Genomic DNA, 22,679 nt, shown 5'->3' on the forward strand with positions numbered 1-22,679 from the left:
GAGGACAACAGCCTGGTGAATAGCTGTAAAGTACGAGTGTGATAGTGTGCCAAATACTGTATTGTGCTTTAGTCAAAACAACGTTTTTAAGTTATTAGGTCTTTTTGAAAAATGTCAATTTCCATCTAAGGCTCCTGTGAATTTCATCAAAATAAAAGCATATAGCATATGTAATTGTATTATTATTATTTGTTATTAATTCATTATTAATATTCATGAGAATAATAATGATGTTATTGTTATGTTTATCCTGTAGTTCAAAATTAGATGACATTTGGAATAAGTATTGATGAAATGCATATTTATTTAGGCACTCACTGCACATACGTACACATTTGAGGTAGTTTGTACTTAAATTGGAGTAGTTGGCAAATGGAGTAGGCCTTTTAATTTTGATAACTACATTTCACTATTAATATATTTCCTTAACATTGAGTAGTATTGCTATTAAATACATGTAATATTTTAGTCTAGAAAAATTGGCAAAAGAACAATGCTCATCACAATATGCCAATGCAATCATTGTTTTGTCCAAACATTGAAAAGCAGTGATTATTCAACTATAAATATAGTTTTTTGTAATTAACTAACCGTTTTTCTACCACATTAAAACAATTGCTTTCTTGCTCAAAATGTTTTCACATATTCATTTTAAACTCTGTACTGCTCTCTTCGTGAAAAGAAAAGAAGATTTTTTTTTTTTTTACTGTGAATTTGTTTTTTAATTGTAATATTAATTAAAAACAAACGTATCTTACTCTAAAACTTATTTTTATTTAATTTTTATTTTACCATTATAAGTTTCCACCGATCGTTCCCTCTTAAAAAAAAAAAAAAAACGTTTATGTTGAAAGAGCATCCCGGAAGTGCTATTGTCCATTAAGGCCATGGCTACCTTGACTCACGGACCATCCCCCATCCGGCGGCTCCGACAGCGACAGATCTCCCGGGCGATACAACGGAGGCAGCTGATGAAGACAATGATTATATTATTAAAAAAAATATAAAAAAATATTCAAAGAAGCTGGATTTAAAAAATCGTTTTGGTACGTACGTCTTAATTTTTTTTGGTGTTATTGCCACATATCCGCGATCAACAGCTAGCTTAGGGTTGTTGTGTGGGGGAGAAAAAAAGTAGCTTAATTTACTGTGAGCCGTTACGTCGGTTATTGGTGAGAACAGGAGGGTTTCCCCCCGCTTTGAGACGGTCTACGTGACTCAAGTAAAGGAACGTGCGTTGCTTTGAGAGGACGCGTCGTTGTCGTAGCATCTCTTTGTATCACAAGAACCTGCATTTGACGAGCGGGTCACTTGAACCACCGGCAGGCTGGAAGGTACTCCTGCTCCACGACCCTCACTTCTAAAAGGAATAAAAAAAGACAGAAGCAAAATGCATTTTGGACAATATTTAGTGGGAGTTTGATTTTTGCAGAGGGTGCAGTGAGAGATCCATGCAGCAGCAGCAGCAGCAGCTGCAGCACAGGGTAATTAGGGAGGGATGACTGAAGTAAAAACAATAAATACATAAATCCTATCACTGGAGAGAGAGCCAGTGTTTCCTCGTGAGCACATTTCTTTGATTCATCAGCTGCTGGTGGATCAGACCAGGGCTGCTGTGAGGTGCTGTGACCTCCATGTGAGCACAGCCTCTCTGAGGAGCTCTGTCCACGGTTCTGAACTACATGCACTGCATTGTGCGTCCACGTGACAGTACAACAGGCTGCTGGACACATCTCTCATCTGTGCAGCTATTTAATACAGCCTATGGCAAAAGTTTGGTAAGTCAATTTATTTTATAAAAAAATAAATTGAAAAAAAGCCCTTTGTGTTATTCCTTAATGTCTTAAAGGGCCGCTGCACTGTTTTTTTACTAATGAAGTTCAGTTTGCTCCTCACGAGGAGTACATGAAACATTTGTCTTGGGTGTGTTTCTTGGACCAGCTTTCTTCACGTCGACGCTGAGGAAAAATATCAGCTTTGCCTCCCAGAGACGAGTCGACACATGTTTTAAACGGGAATGTGTCACGAATCGGGAGGGGTGGAGTTTGAAAGAAGTCCCACGCGGAGGCGATGCTATTCAGTTTGCTGCTTTTGAAGTCTCCCAATTTAGTGGAAGAGCAGTCTTTAAAGTCCCCGTATTTGTCTGTAGCCCTTTCAACGGACTAATGGCGTCTTTTCCTGCTTCCCTCAGTGTATTTGCATGTTTCTCTGTTTGTTTGTTTTAAATGCGAGTAGAATTTTCATTCAGCATAAATATGCAAATATTGCATGAATGGCAGTTATTCTCACTCAGTGTATTTTTTTTCGCTGTCAACAAACTGAGTAGGAATCCTCGGCCTCCTACGCGGTTTGTTGTGAGGAAATGATCTCGTCTCATTTCTGATCATCACACCACATCGACAAAGCTTTAGCAAACACATATATGCTTTAATATCACAGTTTGGGGTCAGAGAGAGAGAGAGAGAGAGAGGATTAGTCTCTTCACACATGTTGAAGTGCTTTTGATCGAGAGCGCGCCTAATTGGATTAATTCTTGTGACAAATGAGGGACACTCATTTGATTTGCGGCGGCCGGTTGAACTCCGTTCTGTTTAGCAAATGACAGACGAGCCGCCGTCATCGCTAATGTAATTAATTAGACTAAAACCTATCGTCCGAATAAATAACTATATGGATTTTACGATGTTATTCCCAACAGGCATAGACGACGCTTCTGTTTGGCTTCTAATTTTTTTCCATTTGCACTCACAAGCTCGGCGTGTCACATCTGGTGCTCGCGGATTGGAAGCTATTAAACGTATTATTTTCTTGGAGTCCTTTTTTTTTGGGGGGGGGGGGGGGGGGGGGGGGCTTTGCAACTCAGACATCAGCTGCCTTTCCGTCAGGGTTGTGGATCAATGCAATTAGATTGAAACTAAATTTGTCAGTTTGGAGCGTCTTCTCAAAGCTGCTGTATCGAACACCAACGGACGAACACTCAAGGCAACGCATTTAACCCACTGAATGGAAAAAAGGATTCTCTTGAAGCCTCCTCCATACACGAGACTGCATGGTGGCTTTGGATTGGGCCTGAACTGTAAGGTAATTGGAGCCTGAGATAGGATCCTCACGGGGCATCATGGGAGAAAGGCCGGCTGCATTTCCTTAAAGGCCGGGGGGGGGGGGGGGGGGGGTTGCAAGGGCAGAGCTGCCATTACGCACCACGGTCATAGGTGTTATGCAACTGGGGGAGTTGCAGACCCTCCGTGAAATACCGATTGCGTAAGAAGAATTGTCTCGGAATAAATGCCAATTATTGTTTATGAAACATTGAAACTGCGATGGAAAACGAAAAGCCAGGATGAACATTTTAATGTGTACGATATTACATGTGATTTAAACCTACTGCTTTTTTTTAATATAGGACGTTGGCTCAAACAACTATTTGATTGATTGATTGATTCATCTGCTAATTATTGATAAATCCAGTAATCCATTGTTTTTTTTTAAAAAAAAAGACCAAAAAGTACATATTTAAAAATATTAAATTTGCCAGAATCTAAGCTGATGTATTTACGTTGCTTGTTTTCTCAGCAGTCTAAAATATATTCACTTTATTGTAGAAATCATGAAACCTCTCTATTTAATATGACGTGCTCTACATTTACTGTTGCATCTTAAATGAATGCACTATATGGTATACAAAGTATATTTACTATCTGCTAACACTATTTTTTAAAATTATTTATACTCTATATCTGCAAAAAATAATGATGGTATCCCAACATCTCAGTCTACTCATCACTGTAGCGTAAACAGGAGGGATTATTAGATGCAAATCATCAAATATTCCCATTTGAGAACCGAAAGCGAGGGAAATCTACTACATTTCTCTCCGTGGGAATTGTTCATATGAGATGTTGCCAATGACACTGATTATGAATTCCCCGTTGGGTCTCTGCTGTCTGACTCTGCTGCGCTGCGCCTGCAGATGCTGACTCAGCAGAATCTAACCAGCAAGCTGCACGGTGCAGCTCGGAGGCAAACGGCCTCAGGCCAACACGGCTCTTTTATCCAGGAGGTGCATCCTGGTCCTTTCGTGATGATACATCCATGAACACATGATTCATATAGAGCACGTTCACGTTTAAAACTTTGAACCTGAAATGGAGCGATGGACAGAACAATTGTTGATCTTTTGAAGTCATTTTTCAAGCTTAAATTCAAATTATTATCTAGTTCCAGGTTCCTATCTGGGAGGACTTGCAGCTTTTCTTTGTCTTTTGTGATTATGTACTGAATATCTTTGGTTTTTGTCTGTTGGTTGGACAAAACTAGTCATTTGAATATGAAAAAAAAGTTGAAGAAAATATAAAGCCCACAACTTTGATTTTTTCCAGGTCCCCAAATAGTAAATATAATAGAACATGTTGCACTGTCATGAGGAAATAAGAAATTTAATAAACTCCCCTTGGGCTTTAGGATATTCTAATGGGTATTTTTCACAGTTTTTCTAATGTTTTATAGAAGGTAAGACTGAACGATTAATTCAGAAAATAATCATTAGTTGTCTTTTTAAGTTCTTTTAATTAGTTTCTTGAAAAATTCCAACTACATTTACTGTACCGGGCCTCTACAGATACTTCCAAACAAACTATTTCAGAAGGAATAATCCCTGTTGTGTTGAAGTGGTCGTTCGGGTTCGCTGTGCTCCTCTGAGGCTCAAGTGTGTCAGATGTTTAGTGTAGTGCAGTGCTGTGTGTGTGTGTGTGTGTGTGTGTGTGTGTGTGTGTGTGTGTGTGTGTGTGTGTGTGTGTGTGTGTGTGTGTGTGTGAGGTGCTTTAGAGCCAAAGGCCGTAAGAGGGCTACTGAAGGTGTTGCCGGGTTTGTTATACATGGCGTCTGTGTGTGGTGTGCCCGTTAAAAGTACGGCATGTTTTTTTCATTAGTGATTTATATGCAGATTATTTTCCCGATTTATTAGATTAGTTATTTAATAGTTAGTTTGCTGAGGGAATAAATCAAGTGAGAAGTAGTAGAAACTCATTTTCTCATAGACTTCTATACGATTTGACTTTTGCAACCGGAGGAGTCGCCCCCTGCTGGTCAGTAGAAGGGATGCAGGTTGGCTTCACTCGGCAGAACCGGAGGTTTTGTTTCCGAGGCATCTCGTAGCTTTCAGCTGCTGCACTGTCACTGAATGAATCAGTTCCAATATGAGCCCACTTTGACTCCAAAGGCTTCAATTGACACACAAAGAAAAAGGTTATTGATTACAAAAAAGCTGAAAAGCACAGACGTCTTCATCGCTTGCCCTGGAGTATTGATTTAATTTGTTTTAAACCCTGGAAGATTAGAATTGGCTCTACGCAGAATATTAAATGGTGTATAACCACACACACATCCACATATGACAGCCATGTTTTCTTAATGTTAATTTAATTCCCCAAACCTCACTGTTTATTACGCACCCACCAAACTGCGTGTAACACAGAGAAAATTGTATATAAGTCAGATTCTTAAACGTGTTAATTTTATTCAATAGATATAGGGACATTTTGCCTTGCTCAAGGGCACCCCAGCACCACGCATATTCACCGTAATATGTCGACATTTTGGAGAATATGCTTCCTCTTACAGAAAGTGAGATGAGAAAGTGGAAACCATGCACATATATGTCCGTTAAATATGAAGCTGGAGACGGTTAGCTTAGCATATAGGCTGAAAGCAGCAGCAAAAATACGGTGTTGAGTTTACATGTAAACAATTGTTGATATAGAACGGCAAAACTTTCACTAATTGAATAAACAAAATACAAAATACTCCAAACGATTGAAAGATGTTTGAGTGTTTTAGAGAGAAAGAGGTCAGGGGGACCTCGACTAATGACCTCGGGATGTGGCACGTCGTCCAATCACAGCAGGAGAACAGCCTCAATCACAAGAGTGCGTTTCCATTACAAGACCAGACCCGCAGCCCTTTCAGTTCTCCTCTGACCTCCACCGGGGGTCGTAAATTACTTCCTCCCATAATGGGATTGAACACCGGGGTCAAACGGAGCGAGCCCCGCGGGGGACGAACGTGATTAGATGACACACAGATGGCCCATAACGGAGACGCCGTCTATCAACACAGGAAGAAATGACCACAAAGAGTGTAGTCGAAAACATCCCGGCGTCACTTCTCTGACTTTGGAGAGAATGATTTTTACGTTCACGTGTATACGTGAAAAGCGATGCGGCGAGTCCATCCCTCGCATGCGGCATTCGCCGTACATCAGCAGATCCGTATCGATCGAGCGATGCCCCCGACGTTGACTCATCCCCGTCTGCCCTCCACGCAGCAGGCTTTTATCTCCCCGCTCCTCTCTCTTGTGTACTTCCTGTCTGCCTTCATTATCTTTTTCGCCACGAGTAACTTTTTGTCTCCTTTCGTCTCTCTGGATCGGTCGGTCTCAGAGTCTCCTGTCGCTCCTGTGTGTGTCCAGGGGAGAGCCTTCAAGTCTCCACCCTCCCTCGCAGCTAGCTAATGATTCATGGTTTAATGGGCCTTCGCAGGGATATGTCAAAGTTCAGGGTGTGTGTGTGTGTGTGTGTGGACCGCAGGATGTGTCACGGTTGCAGCGTAACGGTTGACGCTCCTTGACTCAGTTTCAGGTGTCGGTTCTCCCGGAGGCTTGTCAGAGAGCACTTGGCGTCGCGCTGTCGAGGACCAGAGCGGCCGCAGAGAGGACCAGACCAGGTTCAGTAAACGACGCGTCTCGATGTCGACATTTAAGACCGCAAACGTTGTACACTTGTGTAGTTTTGTACCTGAGTGTGTAGTCGGGAGCTTTTCTGACCCTGTCATACAGCTAGGGTTGCAAAGGGCCGGAAAGTTTTGTCTCGGGAATTTTTAGAAAAAAATGTTTTTTTGCAAAAGCATATAACAGGGAAGTTAAATGTAGTTGAGAACAAGACTATGCACGCCTAGCTCAGCTGGACTCTGAATGCAGCTGGTTGGGAACATTGTCTGCCAGAAACATAAACATAAAACGTTCTGTTGTTTTTGAACGTCTTTGTCATCAGTGTTGTCTGAACGTTTCAGCCCTATGCCTGGCAAGTGTGAGAGCGCCGAGTTGCGTAGAGGCCAAGAGCGGTATTGCAGACAGATAGAGATTTAAATTATAGCTGCAACATATTGAAAAAAATAACTGAACTAGTTTATTTTTTGGAGCTGTGAACTTAGTTCAACATTTTGAATTATGAACTATGAACTGAACTAGTTCATGTAGAAAGTGAACTTTCCCAACACTGTTTGTCATTACCTAGCATATAGATTACTTGGTAAACTGAAGCCATGTTCATTTTAATACCAGGTTTATTTGTATACAGTAGACTAACTTTTTACAGCAGTGACGAGGACGTTGATGAGGTCCAGGAAGAAAGCATTTAGACCTGAAAGGATTCAGGGAAAAACACACAAAAAAAATTGGGTTGGGGGGTGGCGATCATAGGGAATACACCTTTTTTATTCAACGCTCAGGTTTTTGTTGTTCGATGAAAGAATAAAGTTCTACTCTACAAAATGTCAAAAACGTCATTTTTAAAAGGTGTATTATAAATGTTTGCATGCGTGTCTGCTTATGACAAGGTAAATACAGTTAAATTACCCCAAAATGTCCAGTTTATTCCTGTTAATTCCCGTGGAAAGTTTCCAACTTTGAATATTCCCGGAATTTTGCAACCCTGCATACAGCAGATGAGTTCCAACTCAAATGTGCGAATGGGGGGATTTTTGTGTGTATATTGTTAAATAGGTCGTGGGCAAAAAAAGGTCATCATTATGCTCGGTACACACGGACCTCGACCTTTGCCTTGTGTTGCCTTATCTTATTGACGGTATGGACAAAGCACTCAACTATTGTCACTCACAAAAAAAAATCAAAATTACTGCAGCAGAACCAAAGGCATCGTCTTTCTTAGTCCATGCAATCCTGCATTACCCACAATGCAACTTGACCACTGACAGTTTGATGGGGGGTGGGGGGGGGGGGAGTGTGCTCTGCTAGTAGCTATAAAATAGCACCATTGTGCAGGTATTTAAGTATGCCCGTGTCCACAACGTCTGTGTTATTGATGATACGTGAATATTGATAGATATTGATAGATATTCTGCCGTCTGCTGCCTGAAATGTGTCGACAAGCAAAGCAATCCTCTTGTTGCACTTTTTTCCTTCACACAGCTGTTGCACATATAGGTAATTGCACAACAGCCACGAGAGCAGCTGAGGGTTAAATGCCTTTTTAATGAGGCTTCCTCCGTGACACGGTTTCTCTTTGTTCATTCCACGTTTGATTCACCCGCGACACTCACTGCCGTTGGTGATATTCAACTGGAGAAGAGTGTATTTGTTGCACAATAGCGATCACACGTCCATGTTTTTAGTTTACAGTACACAAAGAGACCACGAGAGTAGACCAGGTTTAGTGTTGTTGACCCCCTGATCCGTCGTCAAGGTGAACAACACATCACACACACAACGTTCTGTTGCTCAGTCCTGCTCTCTTGTATCGATCTCTGTGTCGCATAACCCAGTTTGTCCAGACAGTGACTTCAGATTACATCACCCCTCTGTTTGTGTGTGTGTGTGTGTGTGTGCGTGTGTGTGTGTGTGGGGACATCATCTCTGGTCAATTAACCTTTTTAGAATGTCAGGGCGCTTACGAGGCAACATATCCTCTTTTTTTCTTGACGTCTCGCCTCACAACTGTTTTGGAAAATACCACATTCTTTATTCTCACATTAAGTATGATGGATGGACTGAAGCTGGAGTGCACTGTTTTTTGTTATTTCTTTTTAATGCAAACTTGCATCTGTCCCCGATGAGAAAAAGCATGCGGCGTGGATATTTAATAAAAGAGCATGTCAGCTGTGATCAATGGCGATCCTTGTCATTGTGTAGTTGTCAGTCAGGTAACATCCAGCGAGAGTAATGGTTTCTATTGTTTACTCCAGAGTTTCAAATGCAAACGTAACTTTAATCAGTTTGTTTTTCTCCACCTGCTGAGATTTTGATTCTTCCCCCGAAAACTCGGGTGACCTAGTCGAAAATCTATTCTTATTCTACGACCGGATTGTTTCACAAGTAGCGAGTTCACAAGCTCATTTTAAACCCATAAATAGCTAAATCGTCGTCGGACGATAGCCAGTGGGTTCTCAGATTGCACGCGTTCCTCTTTTGCCTGCTCGAACGTGATTGGTCGATATTACTCGGACTACAAACAGAAACCAGGTTGCTCCTGATACCAAAATCTAGTCTGTTTATAGAGATTCAGCGCTAATAAGCAAGCATTAGCACGCTAATAAGCTAGCGTTAGCACGCTAATAAGCTAGCGTTAGCACACTAATAAGCGAAAGTTACCACGCTAACCCGCTGAACAACGATGCTAGCTTGCTGTGGACTCTTAGTCTAATTTATTAATGAATCCCTTATTCTCTACTTGTTTATGTTCTCCATCTGTCAAAACCATGTTCTTCTCCCTGAGGACTATTTTCTTTGTGCTTAACATTTGTCATCAGCATATTTATGGATTTATTGCATCTGGCTCTTTACCCTCTTTTATACACTACAGCTGTACGCCTTAACTTTTCGCTTAGCCCTTTATGACAAGGTGTCTAATTATTAACCGTTCTATGGCTGCCATGTCAACAGCACACATCTGCCCTCTGGCCTTTATGCCCATTCAGAACAGCTTATGTATGTATGTAGGTATGTATGTGTATATATATATATATACGAAAAGGAATTTATGATGTATTGGAATGAAGCCTCTTTTGTCAATGGACCAACAAATTTAATGTTTCTCTCATTCCACCTTCTTCTCCGTTCTCCCCTTCCTCCCTCTCCGAAAATGTCCGTACTTAGTCAAACAAAGTGATAATTTAAAGATGTCCATAGTTTTTTAAAGAGTGATCACTCATTCTAAATGTCAAATATCAGATCACACAGACGTCTCTCCGCAGCAGCAGTTTGTCCAGCAGCATCCTGACCTGCGATGAAATCACTATTTTCAAACTCTCAGTTGTCAGACAACTAAAAACATATCTAATTCATAAAAAAAAAAAGTCCAGCATGTATTTAAACACAGTTCAGGTCCCCACTCAGAAGATGGACGACTCGAGGCTCAACCAGCTGAGACTCTGCAGACTCATCAGGTCGTGCATCAGCTGCCCAAATGATACGGATGGACTACCGATTGGCTTCTTTGCAACCTGGAAAGGCTGGTGTGAATGTGTGTGGATTTCAAAATGAGCCACCTTTTAACTATGATCACACAGTATTATCAGAGACTCCTCGTCTTGTGGAAGCCACAGTTATTTTAGAGAGGAAGAAAAACAGCATAAAATTATCCACGACTTCCTCTTTTGCCATTTAAATGTCTCCACCATGACCAGTTCCACAGAAGCTGATCGTTAAACACCTCACACATCCACACCACAGCATCCACAGTGTTCATAGACCCCCCGCCCCCTTTTCTCTCTTTCTCCCTTCTCACTGGTCTGCTGCTCTGTCTGAGCCATTCAAGCAAAGCATCACAGGATTATCCCTCACTCATTGAGTGAAACACACACGCACACAGTCTTTTTATTTGTCCTGCCGGAGAAGAAGATCTCAGATTAGTGCTCCTCTTCTCCCGCGCTGCACGCTGATGCTCCGGCGGCCAGCCAGGCAGAGAGGACGGCGTGCGGCGCAGAGGGAAAAATCAGCGAGAAGAGGAGGAGAGTAGAAGAGGAGGAGGAGGAGGAGGAGGAGGCTGACTGCTGGGGGAGCCCACGTGTCTCTTTTCTCGGAGCTGCAGCCTTAGCCGCTGTTAATGGAGGACTGGGGGTAAGCTTTTGTTGCTGTGGCGTGGGGGGTGGGGGGGGGGGCTGCGTTCTCCCTCTCTCGGGTGTGTTAAGGGTCTTTTGTTTGGGGGGTTCGGGGCTCTCTTGACGCGTTGGCGCTAGACCCGGCTTGCCGTGCTGCGAGTTGTGGTGCCTTTTGGTGCTCGTGTGCACTTGCTGTCGAGGGACGGGGATCCCCAATGATGCTTTTTGTTGTTGTTGTCTTGTGGGATGTGGCTCTTTAGCTTGGACTGCAAGACTAACCCTAGTGTTGATGATGATGAAGGAGGAGGAGAAGGAGAGTGAATCAATGTGGTGGTGACTAAACCTTGGAGGGTGCTGCCAATGTTTGGGTTTGTGTGTGTGTGTGTGTGTGTGTGTGGGGAGGGGGGTTATTGTTTGTCTCAGCACAGTGAATAACTCACTAGACGGTGCACTCTAAATTAGAAATACAGTCAGGTTGATGTCATTATTTTTTTGTCAGATAGCTTAATTTCTAAAAAAAAAAAAAAAATGAAAAAGTGGAAGAAGCTAGTGTGTGACTGTGTTTTCCTCCACTGTGATCTGCCAGGCGAAGGGCTCGCCTGAACAAAAGCCCCCTCTCGGGCACGTAGCTAATGGATTAACCAACCGTGATAAAACACCCACTCGTGCCATGCTCCACGCCGCATCCGGCCGAGGCGTTTGTTTTACCACGCCGCGGAAATTCCCCTCAATTAACGGGATTTTTTTTTTTTTTTTGAGTTTTCTTTCACTTCCCTCTGTCATCTCATCTCAGCCTCCAAAAAAAAGTGTCGCTCCATGCATTGGAGCGCGGTTGACCCAAATACCCATGCAGCTCCTCCCACCCCTCCCCCTGACCTGCTATCAGAACACATCACTGCCGCTCTCCTTCTATTGTTTTCACCTGTGTCTCCTCCGCGTCAAATCCCTCTTCATCTGCAGGTTTTGTCTTAGTGAGATTTTTTTTTTTTTCATTTTTCGTTGATCACGAGGCAATCTTCACTCTGGTGGAGAAGGCCGTTCAAAGAAACACAGACATGCACTGCGAAGAGTGTACTCTGTGTGTCACAAATCAAGTTGGGATCACTGTTGATGATATTTTGAAATATTATGTCTCCATGCTTAATACAAGCTAGCAGATGGTTAGCTTAGCATAAAGCCCGGAAACATGAGAAACCAGCTCGCTCTGTCCAAAGGTAGTCAACACGTTATATCTTATTTGTGTAATGTATACAAAGTATAGAAACGACACGTTGTGGTTTTACAGAGGGTTATATGTTATGTGGTTGCCAGGTAACGTAACCCCCCGGCCCGAGAAATCGTCCAGCACATTGAAACCACAGGTTGTCGGGTTTTTTTTTTTAACACTTTGATTTTTTGTGCAGATTAAACACAGATAAATCTGGTGAATGTAAACAGATTGTGTTACCAGAGCCAGGCTAGCTGTTTCCCCCTGTTTCCAGTCTTTGTGCTAAGCTAACTGGTAGCTTCATATTCACCGTGCGGTATTGATCTTCTCATCTAACTCTCAGCAAGAAAGGAAATAAGCTCATTTACCAAAATGTCAAACGAATCCTTTTAACATTTTAAATGTTGTTACTCATCTTCTATCAAATGCTTTCACTGTATTGTCTGTTCATTGGTATTTTGTTTTTTTCCATTTCACTGAGCTGATAACAGTCAAATAGCAGCTCATTTGCATCCCCTATTTGCATCTTATCTGGATGTGTGTTTTATTTGTTTGTTTGTTTGTGTGTCGGGTCGCTCTCGCCTCAACATATCCTACTTAATATTTTGTGTCATCTTCTCTTTTTTTATCTCAGTGTTTCCCTCCAGTGATTTTAATGCGTGCGTGAATATCTAAAAGCAACAACACGTCTGGGCTATTGTCATCATATCATAGTGGGGTAGCGCAGTGTTTTTAAGTTATATCTGTAAAGTTTATTTGGGAGGCTTTAGGAAGCTTCTTTTTTTTTACTGTAAGCCCATCTTGAATAATGGTGCCAAACAAATATGCCAAATCAAACAAATTATTGTTGTAAAACTACACAAATAACTCTTATTTAATTTAATTTAATGGACTTAAAAGGTTTTGTAGATTGGTAAAAAATATCATTACAAGAAACAGTTCTCAGCGATTTTAGGTTATATGAACTCATTAGCAGCGGCTAATTACCTCTTACTTAGAGCCGCTTGTGGTCCCTTTCTTTAATTTGCAGTGTCGGCTGTTCACCGAACCCGAGCACGTGGAGGCTGCAGCGGCGCCAGGATATTGTTTTCAGTCCGCCTTTGTCTTCCCTCACTTATTGTTTGACGGAGATCACTGCTTACTTATTCTCTATTATTTAGGGGTTTTCTAGTGATAACCGGTCCCTGTGCAGATGGATACATGGACATATTTGAGTCAATGGTCCTCTGAACACAGACTAAAGCGTGTGTGTGTGTCTCCTAGCGGTCGATTTGCATTTCTCTGTAGTCGTTTTTTGTGTCTCTTTTGTTGTTGCGATCGCCGTGATTTGTTTTTTTTGCATCCCTCTTGGTCGTTTTCGTGTCTCTGTAGTCGTGTTTCATTTCTCTTTGTAGTCGTTGTGATTGCTTTGCGTCTCGTTTGGCATCATCTCTAGAGACGTGTCTCTTTGTGGTCGTTGTTGTTTCTCTTTTGTACTCATTTTGCTCGTCTTTGTGGTCGTTTTGCTTGCGTTTGTAGTTGTTTTGCTATCATTCTGCATGTCTTTGTGGTCACTTTTGCATCTTTTAGAAGTCATTTGATGTGGCCTTGTGATCGACTTTGTGTTTGTCACTTTTCACCTCCTTTGTTGTCATTTCGGGTATCTTTGTGGTCACATGGCGTATCGTTTTTTTTTATGCTTTGTGGTCATTTTGCTTCTCTTTGTTGACGTGTTTTATCTCTTTTTTGGTGATTTGTACTTCTCTTCGTGGTCATTTTGCTTGCCTGTGTAGTTCTGCTATAATAATGCATCGCTGTGGTAGTTTTTTGTGTCTTTGTAGTTGTTTGACTGACTTTCCAACAAGAGCCCCTTGGGCCTCTGCACAGGGGGCTCTCGGTAGGGCCGCTCAGCTGTCGATCCATGGATGGATGGATTGCTTTGAGTTCCTCTCTTCTACTTTCACCACGTGTGTTCCTGTGTGGCCTTGTGATAACGTCCTCTGAGTATGAGGGATGATTACTCTGAAATGAGGTGGAAGTGTTCTGATTGAAGCTGAGTCGATGCCACTAATGGTTACCAGCCGATCATTACATCTATTAGCAAAGATATCGCAGGGGAGGAGAGAGAGAAACGGGTTACGAGGGGTGAAGGTGCTTTATCACCGTCCTGATATCAGTGTGTGTGGAAAGTATATTGAGTAACATAAAATGCTCAGGAGGTGATTTTTTATCTTTTATTTCCACTGCTGTACTTTAGTTTGTACTTTGTACAAATGTGTCATCTACAGTTTGTGTCTGTAAAGTTGTGAAAGTGTCTCGAGCTGAAGCAACTGTTTGATTGACAGGACTGAAATTCAATCACGCGGAAATATTGAATTCAATAAAATATTTTTTTACGTCATTGTGTTTGACTGTTGGTCATACAAAACAAGCATTTTGGGCTATCAAATATGATGAGGGGCATATATTTTAATCAACAAAACAAAAATGTGTTTAGTTTACGAACTAGTCAATTTATTTATTTGATTTTTTGAAGTAATTGTGTGCATATGTTTGGTATACTTGTTGTAAACTGAATACTTTTGGGCTTTAGGAAATTGTGAATAACAATAGGTAGTTAATACAAACAATTGTTATTTATCCGTCAGCCACAGAGTCACATTATCTATTGTTCTTTAAAAAAATAACAGCTTAATTTGTTCTGTTCTTATTCTGCGTGGTTAATAATCTCTTGCGTAACGTTTTCTTGTGCACTGCCTTCTCTTCATCCACTTTGAATTCGGTATTATATAAGCGCAAGTGTCTAGATTGAGTCTATGATGCTGTGATCACATGACCTGCAGGAATAAACATGGCAACATCTGTAAAAAAAAAAAAAAGCATCATAACTGCATGCCGTTCAGTTTGATTATTGCGAGAACATTTGAGTGAGTATAACCAGAGACGCCGTATGCAGCAACGATGCTCAAAGCCAATAACCAAACGTAGCGTCTCGGTGTTTAGGATTACCAGGTCGGCACTTCTCACAGTCTCCGTGGTGATGCTCGTCTTCTCTTCCAGTGCATGAGGAGCGTCACTCTGCTGCAGACCGCCACAGCCTGAAGCCATCCGGCCAAATCTGGAGAGACCATGTCTGGAGCCTACGACGAGTCCGCCAGCCAGGAGGAGACCACGGACAGTTTCTGGGAGGTGAGACCGCTTCGACCTAACGGGGAACTTTGCACGGCTCGGCCGGGAGGGGAAAGGAAAGATCCGAGGCCCCCCCCGTCCATAAGCCTACGAGTTGTTTTAATCGCCAGTGAATCATCTTTGAGTCGGCACAGATCCGTTGACGACATTCGCTTTTCAATCGCTCGGCGCGATGACAAACGGCGACATATATTAGTGCCGTTATCTCTAATTGAGGTGGACCGAGCCACCCGCATCTTCTATTATGCAACTGTTAGAGTGAGTGCAACAATTGATGTACTGCTTTGGTAAATGAATGTACGGTCAAGAACAATTTTTGATAATACATGTTTTGTCTAAGCTCTGGATGACAGTAGGCTGTGCTGCGTTTCTCAACAACCTTTCCTGAGCTCAAACAGTCCAAAAGTAAATTCGAGCATCGAGTTCCCAGAAGTCCGTTCATTCCATATGAGGCCGGTTCACCGGTGTTCGAACCAGGAAAAAAAAAAAAAGTTGGAAACTGTCTGAAGCTGCAGATAACATTGACCGTCATGTTTATGTACGATGGCTGGGCTTCTGCGACAGACGCGTCGTCACACGTTCAGGCTTTCAGGATCCATCTCCTCTCCGACTCGGCTGCGTTTGCATCCTCTCCACGTCCCCCTTTTCGACCAGCAATCGGCCGGAGCAGCAAAGGTGCCCCGTTTCCAGCACACAGCCGCTGCTGCAGTGCTGAATCGGCTGAAGCAGAGAGTGCTGGTGTGGAATACAATCATTTGAACCCCCCAACCCGGCTGCTTTCATTTATTTAGTCCACGTATGAGTGACGTTTTTCCGTGCGAGGTCGAGGTAAACACCGATTACGCATTCAGCAAGGATGCAGTCCTTTTGTCCCTCTCTCTTTCTCTCTCTCTCACTGATGTGTGAAATGAATGTGGGATTTCATCTCTTCTTCTGCCACTGTGTCTCTAGTTAAAGCGCACAGCCAACTCTGGGAGTTTGCAGCTCCCGCGTCCACGGAGAGTTGTACATTTTATGATATTAACCCCCGTCGCATGGATCCATTCTTCCCAGCAGTCTCTCTCTCTCTCCCCCCTGCTGTTCCCACCTGCCTACTCATTGCATCGCCTGCAGGCACGTCGCACGCAGTGATTCCCTGACCGCAGTTCCCTCGGTAACGGAAACACAAATCACGGCGTCTTCGTGCCACGAGAACGAGGAATTGTAGTCAGAAGATAATAAATACCGACTAGAATAGATCGGAAAAAACTTGAATAACATTTCCCAGTTTTTCCAGCATCATCATGTCAGCTCTCTGCACATATTTTGGAGTCACCTCCTTAGTTTTTAAAAGCAGCAGAACGATTGTAAAAAAAAACGAGCATCAATGTCCTTAACTGATCTCCGCAAATCAAAACAGATTATCTTTGTTTATCTCAAAGAAATTTAGAGAACATGTTCTTAGTTTAGCACAAAGACTGGAGTCCCGGAGTGTTAAAGGACCTATTCCTTTAACACGATTGATTTTCGGGGTCATATACATTTGCTGAAGGTACCTTTTTGTGTCTGTGGAAGGTCGGGAACTACAAACGTACAGTGAAGCGGATCGACGACGGTCACCGGCTCTGCAATGACCTGATGAACTGCATCCAGGAGCGTGCCAAAATCGAGAAAGCCTACTCGCAGCAACTGACGGAGTGGTCCAAGAGGTGGAGGCAGCTGGTAGATAAAGGTAACCGCTCCGTCACACGGCGCATGTTCTGCAAAGTCACATCGTGTTTTTCAACAACACAATCTGTGTTTTCTGACCTCACCCTCCCTTCCTCGACCAGGGCCTCAGTACGGCACGGTAGAGCGAGCCTGGATGGGGGTGATGACGGAGGCGGAGAAGGTGAGCGAGCTTCACCAGGAAGTGAAAAACAACCTGACCAACGAGGACTTTGAGAAGGTGAAGAACTGGCAGAAAGACTTGTACCACAAACAGATGATGGGAGGATTCAAAGAAACCAAAGAGACAGACGAGGGCTTCAAGAAGGCCCAGAAGCCTTGGGCCAAAAAGCTAAAAGAGGTAAGTGGGTTTTTATTAAAATTAGTCTATTATTTTCTTCGGAGATGAGTTCAATTCACCTCAATTTGAATTCCAGTGGCAGCAGATATTTCACAAATTGTACGATCAGTATTGTATTTTCTGTCATTTATTTACTTTTAATATCATCATCAGCTGAAACTAATATTTTCAAATAATTGTTCTACAATTAGAAACACTTTTATAACTACTTATCATGAAACAATTCTATATATATATATATATATATATATATATAATTAACCACTGATTGTTTAAGAACATAATAATCAACTATATAGATTATTGGTTACTCATAAAAATCATTTAAAATAAATAATTCCTTCCATTCCTCATTCTTAGCTTCTAATTTGTGAGTATTTGCTGTTTTTCCTTTATCTTATGTGACGGTAAACTGAACAACGTTTTTAACACATCTCCTTTTTATTAGCAATAATTAGAAGAATAATCATGATATTAGACAGTTGAGAAAACAACCATATTCATTGCAGCCCTGCTTCTTTCATGTGTATATTTCTCAAACGATCAAATATGATTGATTGCGTTCCTTTTAGCTCGAGGCTGCCAAGAAGTCCTACCACATGGCCTGCAAAGAGGAGAAGCTGGCGTCCACCAGAGAGGCCAACACTAAGGGAGAGGCCTCGGTGACCGCCGACCAGCAGAAGAAACTCCACGAGAAAGTGGACAAATGCAAGCAGGACTCCCAGAAGGTGAGAGCATCGACTGCTGCAGCTCGTTGTGAAAAAAAAGCTGTTTGCGGGCTATTTTAAGATGTAGAGCTGGTTCCGCCGGGGCCAAGTGTCATAAAGGCATCTCGGCTACATTATTAATGTGCGACTGAATACCATACCTCCCCCTCTACATGGATGTGTCTCCCTCGCTCACCCAACATGGCTGTTGACCGCCGTGACCTTCACACACTTGAACTACGATTCCTCCTTGAAAACAACCTTAACCTCAAGGTTAATACGACTCGCATGTGACCGCAGTGAGATATCGAACAACATCATTGATTTCAGTGTGTGTGTGTGTGTGTGTGTGTGTGTGTGTTCCCACCAAGGCTAAGGAGAAGTATGAGAAGGCTCTGGATGAGCTGAGTAAGTGCACTCCACAGTACATGGAAAACATGGAGCAGGTGTTCGACCAGTGCCAGCAGTTTGAAGAGAAGAGGCTGAGCTTCCTCAGGGAGGTGCTGCTGGACGTCAAACGCCACCTCAACCTCACGGAAGACCAAAGGTTTGAGACGGTCATAAATCAGTTCGTACGAGGAGAGAGGCGTCGGTCAGATAATCATTAACCTGTACGCTAACACCCCCAACCCGCCGTCTTTTTACAGCTATGCTACAGTGTACAGAGAACTTGAACGCACCATCACGTCGTCCAGCCCGCAGGAAGACCTGAAGTGGTTCAGCAACACCCACGGCCCCGGCATGCATATGAACTGGCCACAGTTTGAGGTACAGAAACAGGCTAAAGCTGTAAGACGTTAAAACATCAATGGAGACCTGCAGTATTCTGCCATATTTATTGGCTGATCATCAAAAAAGGAATAATTTGACATTTGTTTTTGCTGAGAGTTAGATGAAAAGGTTGATACCACTCTCCCTGTTAGCTTAGCTTAGCTTAGCATAAAGACTGGGAACAGAAGGAAACAGCTAGCCTGCTAAAATGCTAATTAATTAACTTGTTATATCTTGTTTGTTTAATCAAAGTATGTACGTGGCGCTGTAATAAGCAGGGGGGTGCAAATAGGCATTTTTCCATAATGTTTAGATATTCCTTTTAATATAATTTTTTTCTATCTATCCTAGTGTAACAACAAGAAAAACAAATATGAGAAATTATCATATCTTTTCTGTAAATGATACTAAAAAAGGAGAGCCGACCATATTGCAAAGTGTTCGTAAAAGATGCTGACGGAATATTTATGCCGTGTCCAGCATTGATTAGCAATCATATTGATTGGTGTCGCTCAAAAATAGGTGACTTAAACATGGCACACTGAGTGATATACCTGGAATTGAACCGTAGATCCTCTGTTGTGCAGGAATACAACGCAGACCTCAGCCATAACATCTCCAAGAAAGAAAAGTCAAAGAAAGGCTGCGATGGCGTCATGCTGACTAACATCACAACGGCAGTGGAACAGGCTCAAGCTGGAGACCGGGGAAGGTGAGAGTGAACGCCGACACATTTAAAAATATTACACTTATTTAACAGATGTTCGCCTAAATGTATGTTGCAACTTTTCCAGAGATAGTGTAAATCATCAGTTTATCTTTACATACTATATCTGGTGTAATCGGTGTCTTCCGTCCCCGTGTGGTCTTTTATAAATGAGTATTGTCATCTTTTAATCACAACTACACAAATACAACTTTTGTACTGTAGTCATAATAATAATAATAATAATAATAATAATAATAATAATAATAGTAGTTGTATTAGCAGTGTCTAAAAGATAAAGGACAACAAATGAAAAAAGCCACAGCATTAGGACATTTAACTGGTTGGATTGGACACCAATGTTGTGCTGAATTGTTCAGTGTCAGCAGCTACGAGAAGAACCAGGCGTTCATGGCCTCCACAGAGTGGTCGGACGAGGACCAGGCGGCCCCGGACGAGGACCGGGCGGCTCCGGACGAGGACCGGGCGGCTCCGGACGAGGACCAGACGGCCCCGGACTCGGCGAACGACACCAACGGCGGGACCAACCCCTTCGACGAGGAAATGCTGAAAGGCGTGAGAGTGAGAGCGCTGTACGACTACGAAGGCCAAGAGCAGGACGAGCTCAGCTTCAGAGCAGGTGAGCAGGACACCTGTTGACCAAACAATGATTTTTGTTTACAGCTGTAGGATCCATGTAACATGTATTATAATAATCAGAATTACATCATCTTTCTCTCCTTTTTTTTTTGATGAAGGGGACGAGCTGTTGAAGCTGGAGGACGAGGACGAGCAGGGCTGGTGTAAAGGTCGTCTAGACAACGGGCAGCTGGGTCTTTACCCGGCCAATTACGTGGAGCCGATGTAGCCATTCCAGCTGAGGACGCTGGTGTCATCGGGGTGGGGGAAAAAAAAACAAAAAAAACAGACTGAACCGTCCAGTCGTAACTGCACATTGCCAGAGACTTGAAAGCAAAGCTTCCTCTTCCCGTCGGGCACGGTGATCCGTCTTCATCTCAGCACATATCACAGAGAAAACTTTACTGAAACAAGTTCAGGATCACGTCATCATCATCATCATCATCATCATCATCAAAAACACTGCAACGGAAGCAAAGAAAAACAAAAATATATCAGTCTCTTTTGTGTGTGTGTGGCTGCATTTGACTTCAGATACGACGCTAACATGCCATACAGTATGTCCTCTCATCACCGTATTGACATGCGAGAATGAGCTAAGCATTGTGCATTTCATGTATATATATTTTAATCTTTTTTTTTTTTTTTTTTACAGTTTCTACAGTTTTTGTTTTTCTCATTGAATACGGTGTTGTCTCTGTAAAAAAGAAAAATGTGTACATGTGGGATAGTGTTGGGAAATGTGCTTGTTCGCTTTCTCCCTGAGAGAAGATGTGAAGATGGATATCACTCATGTTTGCACAGTAAATATGAAGCCACGGCCAGGAGCTGGTTAGCTTAGCTTAGCTTAGCATAAACGCTGGCAAAGAAGGGGAAACAGCTAGCCTGACTCTGAAGAGAACAACAATCTGCCTGCCAGCAGTTCTGAAGCTCACGTCTTGCATCTTCTCCGTTGATCCAGAGAGAAAAGAGACTTTGAAAATGTCTTTTATTTAATCCGTACAAATTTGAAGTAAATGCGCGGCAGTTTTGGCAGCCATTGACATTATTGGCAAAGAGCCAATAAAGGGTTACAGCACAATCCCCAACAATACAACTTTTTTTTCTGAACCAATTAAAACAAACAAGGTACAAGATGTTATTTACTGGGCTTCAGAGACAGGTTAGCTTATTTCCCCATGCTTTGTCTTTTTTGGTACACTAAGCTATCCAGCTGCTAGCTCTGGCTTCATATGTAGCTTCATAATGTGTGTGTACACACACACACACACAAGAGTGGCATCAATCTTTATCTCTAATCCTAATATAAGCACTATAACTATTCCTTTCATGCATTTAGTCGTTTTCCTGCCGCACTCCGTAGCATGTCACTGAATTAGCATTCCGAGCCAAGATAAATAAAAAATAAAAAAGACAGCTCAACATCAATAAAGTGAACACACACAGTCACTAAGCAGAGCTCCTCTTTGAAGAAGTGGAAATATGTACTCTATCAAAACTCGTGCAAGAATTGTTTACATTAACCGCCGCTGTCCCACCCGTCACTGGCGAGGTGCCCGTTATAGCTACTGCATTTCATTTAGCCTCTCCTCCTGTTGTCTTAAAAACCTGCCTGGAAAACGAGCTTCATTTTCCCCACCAAGGTTTATATTTATTCTTTTTAAAGTTTGGCAGTTACGTGTTGACTATGAGTGAATGTCAGTGACTCTGCATTATCAGCTTCCAGCTCTTATCTCTGTGATTGTGTGCATGCTGATGCTCCCCCGCACACTGTTTACCGCTATGATCGCTCAATTAGTTTTCCTCCAAATCACTAACAGGTTCTTGATCGAATTAAAACTTTTATCGGGATGATGATGATGCCATTTGATTATTTTGTTTGTGTGTGTGTGTGTGTGTGTGTGTGTAACATAATGAATCCTGATTGGTCTATTTCAAGTACAGGCTGCATTGAATATGCACATCTTTATGATTTAATCAGAAAATTTATCTTTCAACAAAACAAAGACATGTTAGGAGTGCACGTGGCAGCACGGTACACGCGTCGTTTGGTTTGTTGCCCCTGGCAACCACGGACGTAGGTGAAAAATGACACCTTTTTGTCGATGAGGAAGTCTGGTGTCGTCTTTCTGACCTAGACTGAGATGGACTGCAACGAGCGCCGCACACAACAACAACAACAACAAAAAAAGCCAGAAAGAGGATCCGTCTCTGAAATATTGATGAGCCGTTTTGCCTTTTCTGCTGCAAGAGGAGAAGTTCATTTTGAAAAGATCCAGGAGGGAAACGTCTCTTGTTCCGTGTGTGTGCTTATATGCACTTTTGAAAACTTGTTGCGAGCACTGGATTCAGAAGGGGGCGAAATAAATGTGGCCTTCACAACAACAAAAAAGAAAGCTACCACTCTGCCACTGCAAAGACTCTCAACAGTCATGTTTAACAAAGTGAACCAGAGAATCGCTTCCACAGAATCCGACTCCTGCAACTCAGTTCACACCGACACGACACACTCGGTGACTCGACTGAAGATATGAATTTAAAGACTTCAGCTTCCTGAAGCATCCACTGTGAAACTCCAGTGACGGTAAACAATGTATTGTTTTT

The 22,679-nt window shown here is 42.5% G+C and overlaps 1 protein-coding gene across 2 annotated transcripts; it reads left to right on the forward strand.

Annotated features, from left to right (window-relative positions):
• The first annotated feature begins 871 nt into the window (after positions 1–871).
• On the forward strand, positions 872–21,935 carry pacsin1b (protein kinase C and casein kinase substrate in neurons 1b). 2 transcript variants are annotated; one of them, XM_034532861.1, is made up of 11 exons: positions 872–1,046; positions 6,630–6,720; positions 15,077–15,205; positions 16,760–16,916; positions 17,017–17,252; positions 17,825–17,980; positions 18,331–18,506; positions 18,607–18,727; positions 19,318–19,442; positions 19,817–20,076; positions 20,195–21,512. In XM_034532861.1, the coding sequence occupies exons 3-11, from the start codon at positions 15,146–15,148 to the stop codon at positions 20,302–20,304; spliced, it is 1,401 nt and encodes a 466-aa protein (XP_034388752.1). In that variant the 5' UTR covers positions 872–1,046; positions 6,630–6,720; positions 15,077–15,145; the 3' UTR covers positions 20,305–21,512. The 2 variants fall into 2 exon arrangements, with proteins under 2 accessions (XP_034388752.1, XP_034388751.1); XM_034532860.1 differs by lacking the exon at positions 6,630–6,720 and having other exon boundaries at positions 879–1,046; positions 20,195–21,935.
• The last annotated feature ends 744 nt before the right edge of the window (positions 21,936–22,679 follow it).

Source organism: Cyclopterus lumpus, chromosome 5 (assembly GCF_009769545.1).
Source record: "Cyclopterus lumpus isolate fCycLum1 chromosome 5, fCycLum1.pri, whole genome shotgun sequence".
Lineage (NCBI taxonomy): Eukaryota > Metazoa > Chordata > Actinopteri > Perciformes > Cyclopteridae > Cyclopterus > Cyclopterus lumpus.